At 37.5% G+C, this 19,016-nt stretch overlaps 1 protein-coding gene across 1 annotated transcript; it reads right to left on the minus strand.

Moving 5' to 3' along the window:
* Positions 1 to 1,151: 1,151 nt before the first annotated feature.
* LOC136754896 (beta-1,3-galactosyl-O-glycosyl-glycoprotein beta-1,6-N-acetylglucosaminyltransferase) lies at positions 1,152 to 14,645 on the minus strand. Its single transcript, XM_066711131.1, has 2 exons — positions 14,515 to 14,645; positions 1,152 to 6,117 (listed from the first exon to the last, which is right to left on the minus strand). Exon 2 carries the CDS (start codon positions 6,041 to 6,043, stop codon positions 4,757 to 4,759), a length of 1,287 nt encoding a protein of 428 aa, XP_066567228.1. The 5' UTR covers positions 6,044 to 6,117; positions 14,515 to 14,645; the 3' UTR covers positions 1,152 to 4,756.
* Positions 14,646 to 19,016: the final 4,371 nt, after the last annotated feature.

Here is a 19,016-nt window from a genome sequence, read left to right on the forward strand (position 1 = left end):
CAACAGCAGAAGACCCCACCGGGTACCACTCATCTCCACTACAAATAGGAAAAAGAGGCTACAATTTGCACAAGCTCACCAAAATTGGACAGTTGAAGACTGGAAAAATGTTGCCTGGTCTGATGAGTCTCGATTTCTGTTGAGACATTCAGATGGTAGAGTCAGAATTTGGCATAAACAGAATGAGAACATGGATCCATCATGCCTTGTTACCACTGTGTAGGCTGGTGGTGGTGGTGTAATGGTGTGGGGGATGTTTTCTTGGCACACTTTAGGCCCCTTAGTGCCAACTGGGCATCGTTTAAATGCCACGGCCTACCTGAGCATTGTTTCTGACCATGTCCATCCCTTTATGACCACCATGTACCCATCCTCTGATGGCTACTTCCAGCAGGATAATGCACCATGTCACAAAGGTCGAATCATTTCAAATTGGTTTCTTGAACATGACAATGAGTTCACTGTACTAAACTGGCCCCCACAGTCACCAGATCTCAACCCAGTAGAGCATCTTTGGGATGTGGTGGAACGGGAGCTTCGTGCCCTGGATGTGCATCCCACAAATCTCCATCAACTGCAAGATGCTATCCTATCAATATGGGCCAACATTTCTAAAGAATGCTTTCAGCACCTTGTTGAATCAATGCCACGTAGAATTAAGGCAGTTCTGAAGGCGAAAGGGGGTCAAACACAGTATTAGTATGGTGTTCCTAATAATCCTTTAGGTGAGTGTATATATATATATATATATATATATATAATTTTTTTTTTTTTTTTTTTTTTTTTTTTTCTGCAAGGGAAGGCTTCAACTTTAAATCAATTCACAGAGAATCAAAAGGCACCCATCACAGGTACAATACCTATTGCAGTTCAAATGCTGTGCTATTTGTCCCACAATGCAGTGTCTAATTTTAGTTTATCCCACTGGTGAACTCTTCCACTGAGGTACTTTTAAGGCCAGTGCTGGACAGTCCAACATATATAGGAATTGATATGTATTTTTATTCAAATGATTGTCTTCATTAATGATTTGTGAGATACATTTGATTAAATGTTAATCACTACTAATAACAACTCATCCCACCAATGATATCTGGAAAACAATTGGGGCAAGAATGATGAACACAATAATAAAAACACAGAGACAGTAGATTATTACAAACAACAGTTCTGCAACATTGTGTTTTAATTGAACAATTTCACTTTCCTTGAATCTATAAAACAAATCAACCCATAAAAGCATATACCAGTTGTAGGGCCTTTTTAATGTATTTTTTGCCTTGGTCTGATAAGTGTATTGCCAATAAAATTAGAAGACACCACAGAGTAAATGGAATGACAATGACAAAAGACAGGAAGGAAGCTGCATTAAATAATTATTCTTAAATTAACAGGGTTTCATGTCTGTCATAACCAGGAAGGGTTCCACTCTAAATGACATTATCCACTAGTAACACAAACATTATATCATTGCAACACTACTTGTATTTTTTATATGGCATTCAGATTATCAAACTTTCATTGCAAGGCAACAGCAGAAAGTTAACAGTTTAGCATAATGACAACTGTATCTATACTGATCAATCCAGAACTTCACGTGACATTACAACTGTGCAAAAAAGGCCTGTGAATGAAATGTGCAGAATGTAACACAATTTGCACCTATGCATACAAACTGGGCACAGAAAGGGCACCGTTAAAAGGCAAGCTTGAATTATCAAGTATTTCAGACTTAGCAACATATTATCAAATGTTTATATTTTATTTATACTTATATTTATAGGTCCTACAGGTAAATATCATATACATCTCTATTGTTGTTACTACCCAGTGTGTGCAATCAATACACAACTTGCAACTTTCCTTCATAGCTACTTTAAAAATGGTATTAATAATAATTATGTAATTGTCATAATATTTTTGCATGCTTATTAAGTGATCTGTTAAATCAATAGACTAAAGACATTTTTTATTTATTTATCATGTTTTTAAATATAGTGCTTAATAAAGCAACTTGTATCAATGCACCAATAATATAAACATGGAGTCATTCATTATAGTCTTCAAAGGCCATAATCTAGCAGCTTTCGTACACCCCTCAATTCAGACTTCATTAGAGATATGTGGGCATGTGGAGTAAAACCCAAAAGTACCAGACATTTTCAATTGGAGACTGCTGATATAAAACAAAACATTAGTAATTGTTTTACAGAAAAATGTACAGTAACAAAAAAAAAAATCATTTTGTATCCAACAAGAAACAAACTTAAAACACTATAACAATTTAAAATGACATAACATATAAAATACATACAGCTTTTCCATGACACAATCTTCCTTTAAATTGGAAAGCATGTAAATGCACATAAAGCATCTTGTCTAATGTAGGTGCACACAACTCACAAATTGAATACAATCATTTTTACGATCTATTATAAAGGACTATAAAATGACACAATGACAATGACAAAGAAATGCTGACTATACAATAGGAGTACATCAACACATTTTGGAAAGTAAAATATGATTTTTAGATTAACCCTTTTGAATCTGCAGGCTTAAGTTATTTGACATAAGCTTGAGTGTGAACAATAGGACTACAGTACAATCAAGGGTCAGATGGGCTTCAAACACCGTACATATTTACAATTCACCCTGAGGTAGTCTTTCTCTTAAGGCAAGATATTCCTGAAGAGGAAGCAGCTTCCCTATGAATAATTACATTAGACGTTTCTTTGTATTAGTAGATAAAGGGGTAGATGCACTGAGAAAGGCCAGCCTCAGCACAAACATGATCGCAAGAAGCGTCTTTGTTATACAGCACAATATGTTAATGAAATCCACTGCAAAATACTGATTTAAAAATAATTAATGACATCTGTGCGAGATGTATTGTATGAGCTTTGCAATATTTTTAGAACTCATTAATTGTGCTTAGCTTTGTTCAATCACTGCCCTGGTCCTTATTTGCGCCTGGGGATTGTGCTCCTCCAAGTAGGTGAAGATGGACTCAATACAAGCATCAGTATCCACATATGTAAGGATGGTCAGAGTCTTATAATAATAATAATAATAATAATAATAATAATAATAATCATCATATAATATATCATCATCATTAATAAATAAAATTATAAAAAATCTCATATCACATTTTAAGCAACATAGTGCAAAAAATCTATGTATTGAACAATTTAAAACAAACTTGGAATATCAACGTGAAATGGTTTTAAAGTCTTGGAGAAACCTGAAATTTGACAGAATTTTAAAAGTTTGTAGGTAATGCATGCCTTTAGGGAAGACTTTTAATTTATGCATTCATCTAAAAAAAAGCATGAAGAACAACTGGTAATGCGGTGGAGAATGTCAGCAACTGGTGCCATGGAGGCAAACAAATGTAGGGTGGATAACAGCATTGCGTCATCTTTTGGATCATGTTGATTGGGACAGAGTAAAACATTACATAGTTCTTAACTCATTAATGCAATTGTAAGTGTTGCTAAGGCTGGTATCTTTAGAACATCTAATTTCACAACTTCCACCACGTTTTGGTGCCTTTTTACAGAAAAAGCCGGCATTAATTATCCATCAATGTCTTAACCACAAAGACAAATCAATTCTGCACAACAGAAAAACATGCAAAAGTAAACGCTCTTTTTAGTAAATTTCCGTCTCATTTGCAACAGGTTTTACGACTCTTAAACATGCACAATCCTGTTGTACATCTAACCCAAAATCTTCAGTACATGGTTACCAGAGTGTCGTCTTCCCAACCGTTTAAAACTAAACAAACAAAAAAGGACACACAGTAACGTACAATATTTTCCATGGTTTTAAATTAATAATTTCAATCATGAGAATATCACAAACATAGCTGCGTTAGCCCATCAGCTTCAAAGTTAAGCAGCTTCAGAGGATGCCCTTCTGCACACCACTGTTGTAATGTGGTTATTTGAGTATTTGTGGCCTTTCTTTCAGATTGAACAAGTCTGGCCATTCTCCTCCGACCTATCTCATTAACAAGGTGTTTTTGCCCACATAACTGCCACTCACTGGATGTTTTTTGTTTATCACACCATTGTCTGTCAACTCTAGAGAGCTGTTTCTGAGATGCTGGAACCACCACGTCTGACAGCAACAATCTTACCATGGTCAAAGTCCCTTAGATCACGCATCTTCCCCATTCTAATGTTTTGTCAATCACCTACTAAACCTCTTGACCATGTCTGCAAGCTTTATATACTGAGTTGCAGCCACATGATTCGCTGTTCAGCTACTTGCTCTCATTCAAAGAGTGAAAATTATAAAATGGCAATGGGCCAGAAGCAGTTCAAGAAGAACAGATCAAAGATTGACAAAGGATGTGTGTGTATATATATTGCCATTTTATAATTTTCACTCTTTCAATGATGTCACATAATTTGGTTTGTTCTCGGATCCATTCATGTATTTTTCTCCTCGTCTTTCCAAGCTCCTTTGTGTCGTCTGCAGTTTCTGTATCTAATTAAACGTCTTCATACTGATACATATTTATTTTGTGTTCATCTCTCTAAGTATGCTGCAATTCAAGGACAAGTTCAATTCTGTGAAACACAGCCCTTTTAGTTGTTGCCATACAAAAAGCCTCAAGGTAAAAGTAAAACCAATAAACAATACCCTGCATATATCCCAATTAGACGGACATAAATATTTAGGTTTTCTGAATACATTTTAGAAGACGTTTGTCTATCGGAAATTAAACAAAAACCTATTTTTATCAATAAGTCTCTTTAGCTGCTGAAATAAGTGACTTGTGCCTTAAATGCTCCTCCAAACACTGAATTGCAATTGGATCTACATCTGTGTCAAACTTGTTGGCAAATAAATGGTGTTGCTGCAGCATCCAGTTCAAATCCCCTACTCCATATACACAAACTGAGCGAACATGGATACCAGTACAGGGAGGATACATGGCTCCTTGAGCCACAGCTCCTTCAAAATAACTCCATTTCACAAACCTAGCTATGGAGTTCATATCTGTCATGTCGTATCTCGAGCTGATGGGAAAAGATCCAGGAACACTAGAAATTCTTTGAAGTGTGGCCCATAAGAATTCATCAGGACTATAGGTGTCTTTTGCCCACTCAATGAATTTAAGTATTTTCTCTTCTTCAATCACATGGCGTACAAAGCTCCTAGTAACAACTATGTAGGCCCCACCAGAAAACACAGGTGAGTCAATTGGTGGAGGACTTTTCTTGATATCTGTTCTCTTGATTTGACCATCAACAATTTCATGATGTATTTTCCATCTTGTTTCTTTAGGCTGTGGCATTGTTTCAGTTTCTAGACTATTTTTACCATTCAAACCTTTCAACATTCCAACTATTTCAAAGTTTGTTTTTATAGGGAAGTCCAGGCCACAGAGATTTATAAAGTACTTCCAGGTTGTACTCATTCTATATAGGTCTTTCATGCAGTTGATATCAGCCTGGACCCTGCTCCAGCTTGCATACACCACGCTTTCTAATTGACTGGCAACAAAAACATTATCAAAGCAACCGGCTATCCCCTTTACAGCAGCTAAGAAGGGTTCTGGTGATTTTTTATCCACATGGATACAGTAATAGTTTTGAGGTGCATAAACTGATCTTAAAAGCCTTTCAAATGTGTCAATTTTATGGTGAACAACCAAAGAATATGCGATGGGGAATTCCTTTTCTTCCTTACTTAAAGGAATTGTTGTGTATTTGCGAACCTTCTTGAAGTTCTCGCAGTTTCTTGTCAATTCAATATAGTGCTCATTCGTGAGCTGGGGTTTTCTTTTAAAACCAACAGTGATCAACCACAGTCTGGCCTGCTCAATTTCCTCAATGTCACCATCGATAATTCGGGTGCAGTTGGATTCCATCTGTGAGTCTTCATCATTGAGCTCCAGTCTTTTATACTCATCCAATGGTTCTTTAATTTGAATACGAAAAATGAAAAATGTCATAAAAATAATGGTTCCAATCACCGTCACCAACTTTCTTCTATTCTTTACGATAAGTCTCCTCAGTGACATCTTCAAGCAAAAGGTGTAGGCTAAATTGCTTCAGTAATTCCACTGCCCCTGTACAGGGCTCTGAAGAAGAAGCTCTGTAAAGGCAAGAAAATTAAATGTAAATGTTCTACACTTATGATTTTTGTCCCATAATTAGTTATATTTAAAAACGGCTTCATCCTACACCCTTGCAACCTGGACATAAACAACATGAAACAAAGTCCTTACACCTGAAAGTGTGCTAATTTGCTAATCATTCCATATAAAGTTTGACTGGCTTAGTTGATTGAGAGTTCAATTAATCAATTCAGGAAAGGGAGAAGATTTTGTAATTTTAAACAAGGCAGGTTAGTACACACAAGCTGTATTCAAACATATTCATTCCCTTGTAACACCCTAACACTTCTGACCAGAGGCCTTCCAAATTGTAAACCATTCTTTGTATGTGTGACATGAAAGCACTGAATTTATTTTCGTAAAAAAACATGAAGTCATATGTGTTATCATTAGGTTCCACCCTGCTTTAAATGTACTAGGGTACACAAACAAGTAAATTATACAATGGAACCAAACACGAGTGATAAGGAATGAGTATAGAGCAAATTAGCCACATGCCCCAAGGTCTTGAAAATACTAGGCAAGTATGGTCCTTCACTATATGCTGGCTTCATGTTAGCTTGTTTTAGGGAACAAAAATCATGAAATGAATAAGTGTAACATTTCTTCATCTGTCCAAATAGTTGGTCAGCTGCTCAAAGCCACTACTAGTCAACATTAAACAGTGCATGACTTTAACCACAAAAGCTCAAGCAATTTTTTTTTGTCTCCAATAGTTTAGACTAGCAATAGAGCTAGATATTAATGTCACAATTATGTTTAGTTAGATATAGCCCTTGTGTTATTCATGACTTGTTTTAGTGAAAATAACAAGGGCTTAACCTATGTCTAACCAATGCTGAAAATAACCACTTCATTGATATTCTGTCCAGCCGCATTGCTCTAAACTAGCATAGTCAAAAAGTATTTAAATGATGTATATAAATAACAATTGCAAAATATATTTATTTTGCAAACTCCACATTTAACATTTAGATTTATATTTAACATTTATATTTAACTTTTACATTTTACATTTAGATTCATATGTAACATTTAGATTTAACATTTAGATTTAGATTTAACATTTACATTTATATTTAAATATTTATTTAAAAACTATATATTTATTTTGTGACTCAGAGATTTAGGATTTAGTTAAATATTTAATCAAACAAATATTTTTCAAAAACAGATTTAGCATTTATTTAAGTATTTATTTAAATAAAATATTTATAAATGTGGAAAAACGGCTTAAGTATTTACTAAATGTGGAAAAAAACACAAGGTTTAAGTTAAATGTGTGAAAAAAGACACTCATTTTACATTTGACAATATCCACACATCCTTACCTTTGACAGGAAAGAGAACCTTTCTCAAAAGGATTAAAAATTCACTAAAAACACACATCTCACAGACTCCACTCCCAATTTAAGACTTAAGAACAGAAAATAAACAGCTGACATGCACAACATTTACAGAACAAACAAAAAATCCACATCCTAGAAAGCTTTACCAGTTTATGAAATGTGACCCTAAACCACAGATAGAAATAACCCACACAAAAAATCTAGTAAAATAAAATAAAATAATAGTAATAAAAAGGAAAAGGAATATGGTTGGGTGTTGGTAAAAAAACAGATTTAGCTGGTAATAGAATACAAATTGTCTGAGTGAAAGCCTGTGTGTTCTAGGTAAACAGCTGAAGGTAGGGCCCTGCTAAACTGTTTGCAGTGTGTCAAATCCCGGATGTATTCCACAGTAGCCTTTAATTAATCTTGACCAGTTTTGGAGGTAAATGACCTCCATGACTACTGTAAAAAGCTCCTAGTAAATTTGTTGCAATGAATACTCTTATCCAAGGTGGAAATTTCAGCCTTAACAGTTCATTAACACCAACAGAGCATGGACAAGAGACCTATCCAGGCAAACTTGCTGCCTCAACCAGCTGGTACACACAGAGTAGGGCATTATGATGAGCTCTTGATAGGAGAACCTCTATTTCCCAATTGTGAAGAAAAGAAGGGAAGTTACTTATTAATGAAGCTATCAAGTAATGGTCCAGATGAGACTGAGGAACAGGTAATAGCAGAAGTAATGTATACAAGTGACACATAAGGTGGAACGAGTATAAAACTTCATTTGCAGTAGTGCTGGTGATGAAGTAATTTAGTAATTCCTTGCTCAAGCAATGGCAGCCTAAAATAATTGGATGCATTTAGTTTTAAAAAGTGATTATCAAGGGGTTTCATTTCAGGTATTTCAATTCCTGAAGCGGATGGATAAAGCCAACCTTGATGATTTCTTCAAACTCAACAGTGAAACAAGCATGAGATTTCCTGGAACAAATGACCCAGCCAAGAAGACAATGCTAACTTTCTGAATTCCTTCCAAAAATAGTCTGAATGTAATCCTGTGATCAATTTGTGATTTTGACAGTTTGTTGAGGTTACATTCTTACAAACCCTCTCAAAGTACCAACGAGAGGGAAAGAGAACCCTTTATTTGTACATTGTTAAAAGCATATGAAATCCATTAGTAACATCTAATCTTATTAGGGAGGTATACCAATGTCACAAGGTTCACATTTGTCTAAGTATATAAACTTTTGGACTTCTGTCCAAAGAGGAAGGCAAGTAATGTAAATGTATGTAAAAGTATAGTTACTAAGCCTATTATTAACATGGCATAATTTCACCCTGGCAAAAGCAGAAAAACAGTTTGTTTATTGTTGCCTGCAGGTATCACAAATAGAAAGCTCCTTTTATATATCTAGCGTGGCTTGACTTAAAGTAGAATTGTAAAACTGACATTCATGAATTGCTGTCAGGTGTTACTCTCCCACGATTACGATATCATTCTTCCTTCCAGCCTGATTTCAATTTGTATTCCTCTTCTAGTACAATATCTAATTCTTTTTAAAGCATGTAAATTCTGACATTAGGTTGGCCTTAAGTGTCACACTACCTTTCTTATCTGGCTTAGGTCAATTTACAGTCTGGCTGCATCTTGCAACATGATAGTTGGTTTTCTCTGAGTTCAAAGACACCTTGAGATGAGCTCACCTCAGCATCTTTGCATCCATGATCATGTGTAAGAAATGAAAAGAGCCTTAAACAAAACCATTAACCTACCATAATTCTTTCAAGTGTGGAAACATCTAACAACAGAGTTTAGGATACTAATTATTTCAACTTTCTTCATATTTAATTTGTTATATGAGACATGTAACAAGTATACCAGCCCTCTAATCTTCAGTGTTACTATTTCACTTGTAATTTTGAAGCACCGTGATATGAACTTGCTTTCTTCACTAAAGCACCTAATCTGATTTCTTTAATTTCACAACCCATGCATACTTTCCCATAACTTTATAATTGATCATGTAAAAAAGTAAAAAGTAAGTTTAAAAGTAAATCATGTGGTGCTTTTAACATAACACACCTATTAATAATAACACACTAATAACACACTGATTAAATACCGGAAACAATGAGCTTATCTACTGCTTTGTTTAGGCAAAGATAAATAGAAATGTATTATACTATTAGCTAATGTATTTCATGATTGTATGCCTACACGTTTACCTTCTGAAATGTTATTTAAACCTATACCATTTCAAAAATCATTTAAAGGGCTAATGAACACTCATACAAAATAAAACAAATATGCTCTGATTGTATTTAATCAATATATAATAAAAGTATGACACAAACCATTTTTATAATGCCACACTATGAGAAAAATCTAACCTTTAATTGAGGTAAAATCGTTCAAAGGAAATGTAATCAAGAAATTCTTCTCAAAAACATGTGTCACAATTATTGGCACCCCTAGAAATTCTTATGAACCAAATCTAATAGAAGTATCTTTCCATTGATTATATATATTTTTAAGTTCACCTGAGTCATTAGAAACTCTTAAGAGGTCATCCATGACTTCCTGTATCACTTGGGTATAAATATGAGCGATACAAATGCCAAATGCCCATAGTCATCTATCAACATGGGGAAGGTGAGAGAATACACAAATGAAATAAGACAGAAGGTTGTTGACAATGGCTACAAAAAATAACTACATGCCTGATAATACCCATCTTTACCCAAAGTAAAATGGCAGTAATTAAGAAGTTTAATTCAACTGGAGTTGTGATGAACCTGCCTGGAAGAGGATGCAAGTGTATTCCCCCCACTGCTACCCCCCAATTATACATGGATCACAGTTAGAGAATTGCAAAAGTAGGTTGGGGTGACCAAGCCTCAAAAACTACAATTAGACGCCACCTCCATGCCAACAAGCTATTTGGATGTCTTGCCAGAAGAAAGCCTCTACTCAAAACATCAAAACACAAATGCTAAATGTCATTGGAACCTTGAATGGAATCTAGATCTATGGTCAGATGAGACAACAATATAGCTTTTTTACATGTTTTGCAGAAACAATGGTTTGAAAAAACAGTCTTCATAAAAAACAGCTTTAACTCAGCAAAGTGGCTCAAAGGGGGCATTGGAAAGTACTTCAAGCAAAGCATTGTCGGTGTCGGGTCAGGTGTTTTTCCACTGCAATACCTGACCTGGTCAATGTCGTCACAAGCTTACTTATTTCAAAAGCTGTGTTGCAACATTTATATGTGCAACTGTTTTGGGGTCACCAAGCCTTCAGCTAGATTTAGTTCCAATGGATTAATCTGTAATTAAAAAGCTATCAGCTTTTACTGTTTTAAATAAACAGTTCTGTTCTGTTATTACAGATGAAGAACGACCAGTAACAAATTATTTAAACTACTTGTGTAGATAAATCCTACGATTTATTAACAGTATATACATAGTAGTAGTTTGTTAAGTGAAAATATAGGGGGGTTGAAGACCCACTAAATAGGGTCTAGTGATGCCCCTGGGGTAGACTAACGCTACGTGGTGACGAATTCAATTAACCCCTCCCCCTAGCCCTGCTCATCTCTGAGCCAGTACTAGGTAAGGAGAGGGCCTCCACACCAGCCTGGTTCTGGGTCGGGTTGGATATGCCAGTGGAAGAGTGGTATGGGTTGCTAAGAAGTGAGCACCAGGTGACTCGCTATCAATCTGAACATGACAGACAGATATGGAAACTAAATAAACCTTGAGTGTTTACGATGACTTCGCTTCATCCACCAGCTCCTGCAGAAATTGCAAAATCACTGCAAATGGGCAGGAAACAGAATCATGGCACTTCATCTGGAAGAGCTGCCAACGATCTGAATACTGCAACCTCAGGGGGTCAATCGCAAAATAATGGATTTGTTCAGTATATTCCCCTAAATTTCATAAAGAACCAATTGTCTAGAAAAAGGCAAAATGCTGAAACATTGACTTATTTCAGGTTTCTTTTTTTATAATAAAGTCAATCAGAACTTCTAAACCATCTTATGTGATCCCCATGTTTTCTTTTTGTTAATGAACACATTTAAAAAAGCGTGGCAGTGAAAGTTCATATTGTACGACCAAGTATGATGTATATAATGAATCATTCTATAAATCTATGATAACAACAATTTTGCATGATTGTTTTATTCTCACCCCAATAATGTCATAATACAACATGCCTATACATTATGTGATCTCCTGTATACATTACACTGTTTAGCTTAAGTTCAATAGTGTTGGCTATGATGGCAAGGGCTGTGCCATTGTTGTGGTGATGGGGGGTGGGGAGAGGGGCAGATGGGGCTCACGGCTAGCTCCTTTCCCTGACGGAGGTCGATGGGAAGACCTCAACATCGGATGCAGATCAAATAGCCAAAGGTGTTTCCCTGCCCTTGACTAATAGTAAGAGCAGATGCAGTCTGGGAGCTGCATAGGGTAGTGCTCACCCATGGGCCTCTTGAGGCACTGTCGTAATTTGAGTCTCTGCTTAATGGCACTGCAAGAATAAAACAACCAGGAGCAACAGGAGGATTAGCAGCACAGAAACACCCACTGAATAGAGTCTTAGCAACGGACAGAAAATGAAACTGAAAATGAAGCAGAGAAAAAAATGCAGAACCTGAGCCCAGGACTCCAGTAAACAATATGGTTAATCTTAAATAAGAGTGCCTGGAAAGGTGCAACAGCCAGCTTTCTAGTCCAAATCACAGGGCAATTTAAGTGTTTTTAAGTAGTTAAGTAGTAGTGTTAATTAGGCAACAAGTGAAATGCATAGCACGTACTCACAGAGCTTCTCTATCGCAGCCTTCTTCCCAAAGGGTGAAAGGAAAAAGAGAAAATGTAGCTTGTCCTCTGTGTAGAGTCAGGGGAGGGTTCATCTGCATCACAGCGCACAGCCACCTATCGGCAGTTTTGTTGAGAGTTTTCCTTTCCCATTGCATGATGCAAAGTCCCATAGCCCCTTTGGGAACTACTTTCCATTTGAACGATATCTCCAATAATGACTGGACTGGAGATCTCATCAACCCATGTTGTTGGTCTTTGTGAAAGAGACTTGAGTATTCCGTTTTACATATCATATCAAAAAGCAAAAACCTTAACCTTAATGAACATGTAGAAGTGCAGTTTCACTAAAGCTGCAACTACATTTTTAAATAATTCCCCTGGGATGAAGCAGTATGTGCTTTGTCTTAGATTCTCTATCGCCGCCCCCATATTAAAAAACGGTGCTGCACAGGAAGGCTGCACCCACCATCGGCATTATTGGGGCAAGGAGCATGCTAGGAGCAGCCTTCCCCGGACTCTGGTGGACACTGCAGGCAATGGGGGGAGATCAGTCACATTTTAATTATTTTTCATAAAAAGGCAGAACATCAAAGATTATTAACCTGACTTTCATTATGTAAATCACTGAGCTGATTTCTGTATTTCACTATGATTGTAGAGTGAGAAAATGCACCTTGAGGTGTTGTGTTGCAGAACGACTTGCCCACTACAATGTAGTCATTAAGTCACACAATATGCTTGTGAATTTACTTTATTGTATGAAGTAAATAAAATAAAATGTATATGGTGTGTAAAATGAGTGGAAATGTGTCCTTAACCTATGAATCTAGAGGACATACCTAGTGTTGCCACAGCCACACAGTAACGGGAAGCATACACCAGGAAAACCGGTTTCAAGACATAGTTTCCCAGTATATGTTATAGTTTCCTCATTTATGTCGTGATTCTTTAAACAAGCAGTTAACCTGATCACTGCTTTGCTTAGCATTTTCAGGAGATAACTTGTCTAACCTGAGCAAGTGGGTTTGTGGCATGACTTTGCAAGCTGGTTACTTACAGAGAAGACAGAATGTTCTGGAATCTTGGGTACTGATAATTCAATTATATTTTCAACATTTGACTTATTTATAGTCAAATACTCTTACTAAATACTATATATATATATATATATATATATATATATATATATATATATAGTATTTAGTAAGAGTCAATCAGTATGTTAACCAACATGTCACAAATTACTATTAAAACTAACCGTAAAACCAACATTCAAGTCTCAAATCCAGTTTTGTGGAGATTAACTAACAGTATTCCTGTGGAGTGTAATCCCCTTGTCAGATGCTTTAAACAGCTTTTCCGAGTACAGAGAACAGAAATGTGGAAGTTAAAAGCAGAAATACTCTGACCGTAACATTTTACACACTAGGAGACAGTAAAGTATTACATACTAATTCTGTTTTAAAATTGAATGTGTGGAAAATAAATAGGCAGGCTATTTCACAATTATAAAATATAGACCTGTCATGGATGAGATTTAGCAGCTGGACACAGCAGGCTTTAGCTTTTGTATGTTTTAGTTTTATGTCACTAAAACTAAAGCAATACTAAACCAGGCAAACCTGTCCATAAATTCGTTTATGTTTAATGATCTATACTAATTAATCCTCCAAATAATTGTAACGGGACCCAAACCCTAAAGATTAACTGACAGTAAGTACATAGTTTAAATTCCCTGTTTTGGGAAAACTTTTTGGAGACTTTGGACAGAAACACTGTAAGTGTGTCATCCATGTTGACATCCAGAACTCAATCAACGCATTTTCATTTTATATTAGTCTGCAATTATTACATTATTTCATCATTATTTGGTAGTGTGGGTAGTTTCTATTAAATAAGATCACATTTCAAAATGTGAATAATCATATGAATATATTGAAACCTTAAAGAACATAAATCAAACTGGAAGAGTCTATAAATATATGAACAAATGAATGTATTGTGTTTATTTTTACAGCCTTAAGTAAACACATAGATAAGTAAGGTACTAACCCAGTCAAACAGCAAGAGTAACGTATTTCCCATAGAGATCAGATGTACCCGTTGCAGTTAAAGCATGATGGAGTTTTGATGAAATGGTCATTTCTTAACTCGTCGGGGAAAAAAAAAAAGAAAGAAAGTTTAGGGAGATATTCATTAAATACTTACTTAGATTTTCCCAGCAGTTTCCTTGAAGACTCTGGTGAACTTCAGACAGAAACTTTCCAAAGTGAGCACGTTGTTTCGATACCGAAGTGACCCATTCTTGACTAACACAGTCCTTTCCAGCAGCCGCAGTGTACCCGCTCCACCGAGCGCACGGCACTGACACGACAGGCGCTCACAGCCAGGTTGCAGCGCCCTCGTCTGTTCATATTTAAGGGGTAATTACAGATATTTCTAAATCAACCAAATAATAGCTATGGAATGATAATAGTTAGATTCGAATTGAAATCCCTACAATAATGTGAATCAGGGCTGTATAAACTCAATAGGTGTTTACCACAGTACTAAACTTATGTTACTGGAATGAATGGTGTTTTTTTATCATCACCCACTGTTCACATACAGCGCTCAGCCATAACATTATGACCACCTGCCTGATACTGTGTAGGTCAACCTTTTGCTACCAAAACAGCCCTGACCCGTCGAGGCATGGACTCCACTAGACCTCTGAAGGTGTGCTGTGAGATCTGGCACCAAGACGTTAGCAGCAGATCCTTTAAGTCCTGTAAGTTGCGAGGTGGGGCCTCCATGGATCGGACTTGTTTGGCCAGCACATCCCACAGATGCTCGATTGGATTGAGATCTGGGGAATTTGGAGGCCAAGTCAACACCTTGAACTTGTGATTCAACAGACCAGGCCACCTTCTTCCATTGCTCCGTGCTCCAGTTCTGATGCTCACGTGCACATTGTAGGCGCTTTCGGCAGTGGACAGGGGTCAGCATGGGCACCCTGACTGGTCTGCAGATACGCAGCCCCATACGCAACAAACTGCGATGCACTGTGTGTTCTGACACCTTTCTATCAGAACCAGCATTAACTTTTTCAGCAATTTGAGCTACAGTAGCTCGTCTGTTGGATCGGACCACACAGCCAGCCTTTGCTCCCCACGTGCATCAATGAGCCTTGGCCGCCCATGACCCTGTCGCCAGTTCACCGATTTTCCTTCCTTGGAGCACTTTTGATAGGTACTGAGTACTGCAGACCGGGAACACCCCACAAGAGCTGAAGTTTTGGAGATGCTCTGACCCAGTCATCTAGCCATCACAATTTGGCCCTTGTCAAAGTCGCTCAGATCCTTACGCTTGCCTATTTTTCCTGCTTCTAACACATCAACTTTGAGGACAAAATGTTCACTTGCTGCCTAATATATCCCACCCACTGATAGGTGCCATGATAACGAGATTATCAGTGTTATTCACTTCACCTGTCAGTGGTCATAATGTTATGGCTGTATGTCCCTGGATTTGTGTGTAATCTCTGGGATGTTTTTATTTTGTATTTCTTTAGAATAAATATTGTGTTTGGCTATCTGGCTGGACAAAATCCTTGTCTCAAGAGTACTTAGGGGTATGAAAGGACACTTCGCCTACAGTGAGGGAAAAAAGTATTTGATCCCCTGCTGATTTTGTAAGTTTGCCCACTGACAAAGAAATGATCAGTCTATAATTTTAATGGTAGGTGTATTTTAACAGTGAGAGACAGAATAACAGCAAAAAAATCCAGAAAAACGCATTTCAAAAAAGTTATACATTGATTTGCATGTTAATGAGGGAAATAAGTATTTGACCCCTTCGACTTAGTACTTGGTGGCAAAACCCTTGTTGGCAATCACAGAGGTCAGACGTTTCTTGTAGTTGGCCACCAGGTTTGCACACATCTCAGGAGGGATTTTGTCCCACTCCTCTTTGCAGATCCTCTCCAAGTCATTAAGGTTTCGAGGCTGACGTTTGGCAACTCGAACCTTCAGCTCCCTCCACAGATTTTCTATGGGATTAAGGTCTGGAGACTGGCTAGGCCACTCCAGGACCTTAATTTGCTTCTTCTTGAGCCACTCCTTTGTTGCCTTGGCTATGTGTTTTGGGTCATTGTCATGCTGGAATACCCATCCACGACCCATTTTCAATGCGCTGGCTGAGGGAAGGAGGTTCTCACTCAAGATTTGACGGTACATGGCCCCGTCCATCGTCCCTTTGATGCGGTGCAGTTGTCCTGTCCCCTTAGCAGAAAAACACCCCCAAAGCATAATGTTTCCACCTCCATGTTTGACGGTGGGGATGGTGTTCTTGGGGTCATTCCTCCTTCTCCAAACACGGCGAGTTGAGTTGATGTCAAAGAGCTCGATTTTGGTCTCATCTGACCACAACACTTTCACCCAGTTCTCCTCTGAATCATTCAGATGTTCATTGGCAAACTTCAGACGGGCCTGTACATGTGCTTTCTTGAGCAGGGGGACCTTGCAGGCGCTGCAGGATTTCAGTCCTTCACGGCGTAGTGTGTTACCAATTGTTTTCTTGGTGACTATGGTCCCAGCTGCCTTGAGATCATTAACAAGATCCTCCCGTGTAGTTCTGGGCTGATTCCTCACCGTTCTCATGATCATTGAAACTCCACGAGGTGAGATCTTGCATGGAGCCCCAGACCGAGGGAGACTGACAGTTATTTTGTGTTTCTTCCATTTGCGAATAATCGCACCAACTGTTGTCACCTTCTCACCAAGCTGCTTGGCGATGGTCTTGTAGCCCATTCCAGCCTTGTGTAGGTCTACAATCTTATCCCTGACATCCTTGGACAGCTCTTTGGTCTTGGCCATGGTGGAGAGTTTGGAATCTGATTGATTGATTGCTTCTGTGGACAGGTGTCTTTTATACAGGTAACGAGCTGAGATTAGGAGCACTCCCTTTAAGGAGCCAGAAACCTTGCTGATTGATAGGGGATCAAATACTTATTTCCCTCATTAACATGCAAATCAATTTATAACTTTTTTGAAATGCGTTTTTCTGGATTTTTTTGTTGTTATTCTGTCTCTCACTGTTAAAATACACCTACCATTAAAATTATAGACTGATCATTTCTTTGTCAGTGGGCAAACGTACAAAATCAGCAGGGGATCAAATACTTTTTTCCCTCACTGTAGTGTCCTAAGAAATGGCAACTGAACTTCATCACTGACAGTCAAAGGGAAGGGGGCTCCAGCAAAGCACATAAAAGACAGCAGGAGATTCCTCTGAGGAAACATGTGGCAGATGTGGCAGGTAGGGTTATCAAAAATGTGGGTAACAATGTGGGGCATATTTTTGATACAATCTGTCAAAGCTGTAACAAGTCTGAAATGTTTTTTTATTGTAAGAGATACATCATGCATTTGTGTATATGGCAGCAAAACAATTTAATAACATCCAGTTGCTCCAGTTAACATTGCAACATATTTTTGTGAACTGTTCCAAATTCTAGTTATAGTATGTAATTGTTTATAATACAAATACATCATCCAAATTGACTAAAATATTAAGTATTATTTTCACAATGCAGATTTAATAAAAATCATTTGAGTGTTGATTTTTTTTATCATAAATACTGTATTATGACAGCTCAACTTTATAGAGTGGAAGTCATTTTCAGTACAAATGAGAGCTAAAGGAGGTAAACCTAATAATATTACTGTGTAACTCAATCATTTCCTATTTTTTCAAAATCATGAAGGTGTCTGGTGTTCAGAGCAGATCTTTTTTGATAAGAGTTATGGGATGTTTGTAGCCTCCTCACAGTGAGTTATGAGCATTTTACCATTTTGAACATGACAAACTGGGGAATCTGGTAAATCTACAATTGCATTACTCTGGAATAAACCCCTTGTGTCGACCTGGGAAAGACTCCAAAGCCTGATGGAGCCCTCTGCAGGCCAGAGAGGGACTGAGGCAAATGGCAGCAGACACAGTAGCTTGTCCAAATCCAGCTGTCCAACTTTCGGCAGAAGTCTTTTCTTCTTACAGGCTGTGGCATCCCAGTGACCCTGCAGCTGAAGAACTGTGCCCATGAACTGGCTGAATGGAGAGACAAGGGCATGACAATGGAGTATCGGTGCTCAAGAAAGGAGCACATGATAGAAGCACAGTCATCCTATCTTAGAGTCCATGTCAGTGTGTATATTATTATTATGATTATTCCTTTGTGTTCTACAGGATATTTGCATAGCACATTTGTAAAAGCTAATTCAAATAATTTTCAAAACAGTGAAATCAATCGAATGTAGCAGAAACATCCAATGGCTTTGAAGGGCACCAGGCAGTACAAAGATTTGCAATCTAAAGTCAACAGGTGTTTCCAGAAAGATATGGTGAAGTGGTTATCAGAGGGTCAGCTAATTTAGGTCTATTGGACTCAAGCACCACAATTTGCCAGCAGCTGATACTTTGAGCTTCCCCCTCTCCTGATATCACATGTCCAAATGAAACTAAAGCTTGTTGTGGATGATCACCCTACCCAGTATTATACGTATTAGTTGTTGTTGCAGCTGCTCTTTCTTTTGGTTAGGTTCCTATTGTAAGATGTCCCTCTCTAGTCTGCCTCTGACATTGTCTAACAAAGAACAATTCATTAAAAATGTATTAAGTAATCAATTAACCTGCATATTTATTTATTTACTTGAGAGCAAGTTGTTGTTAAA

The sequence above is a fragment of the Amia ocellicauda genome, chromosome 8 (assembly GCF_036373705.1).
Source record: "Amia ocellicauda isolate fAmiCal2 chromosome 8, fAmiCal2.hap1, whole genome shotgun sequence".
NCBI classification, from domain to species: domain Eukaryota; kingdom Metazoa; phylum Chordata; class Actinopteri; order Amiiformes; family Amiidae; genus Amia; species Amia ocellicauda.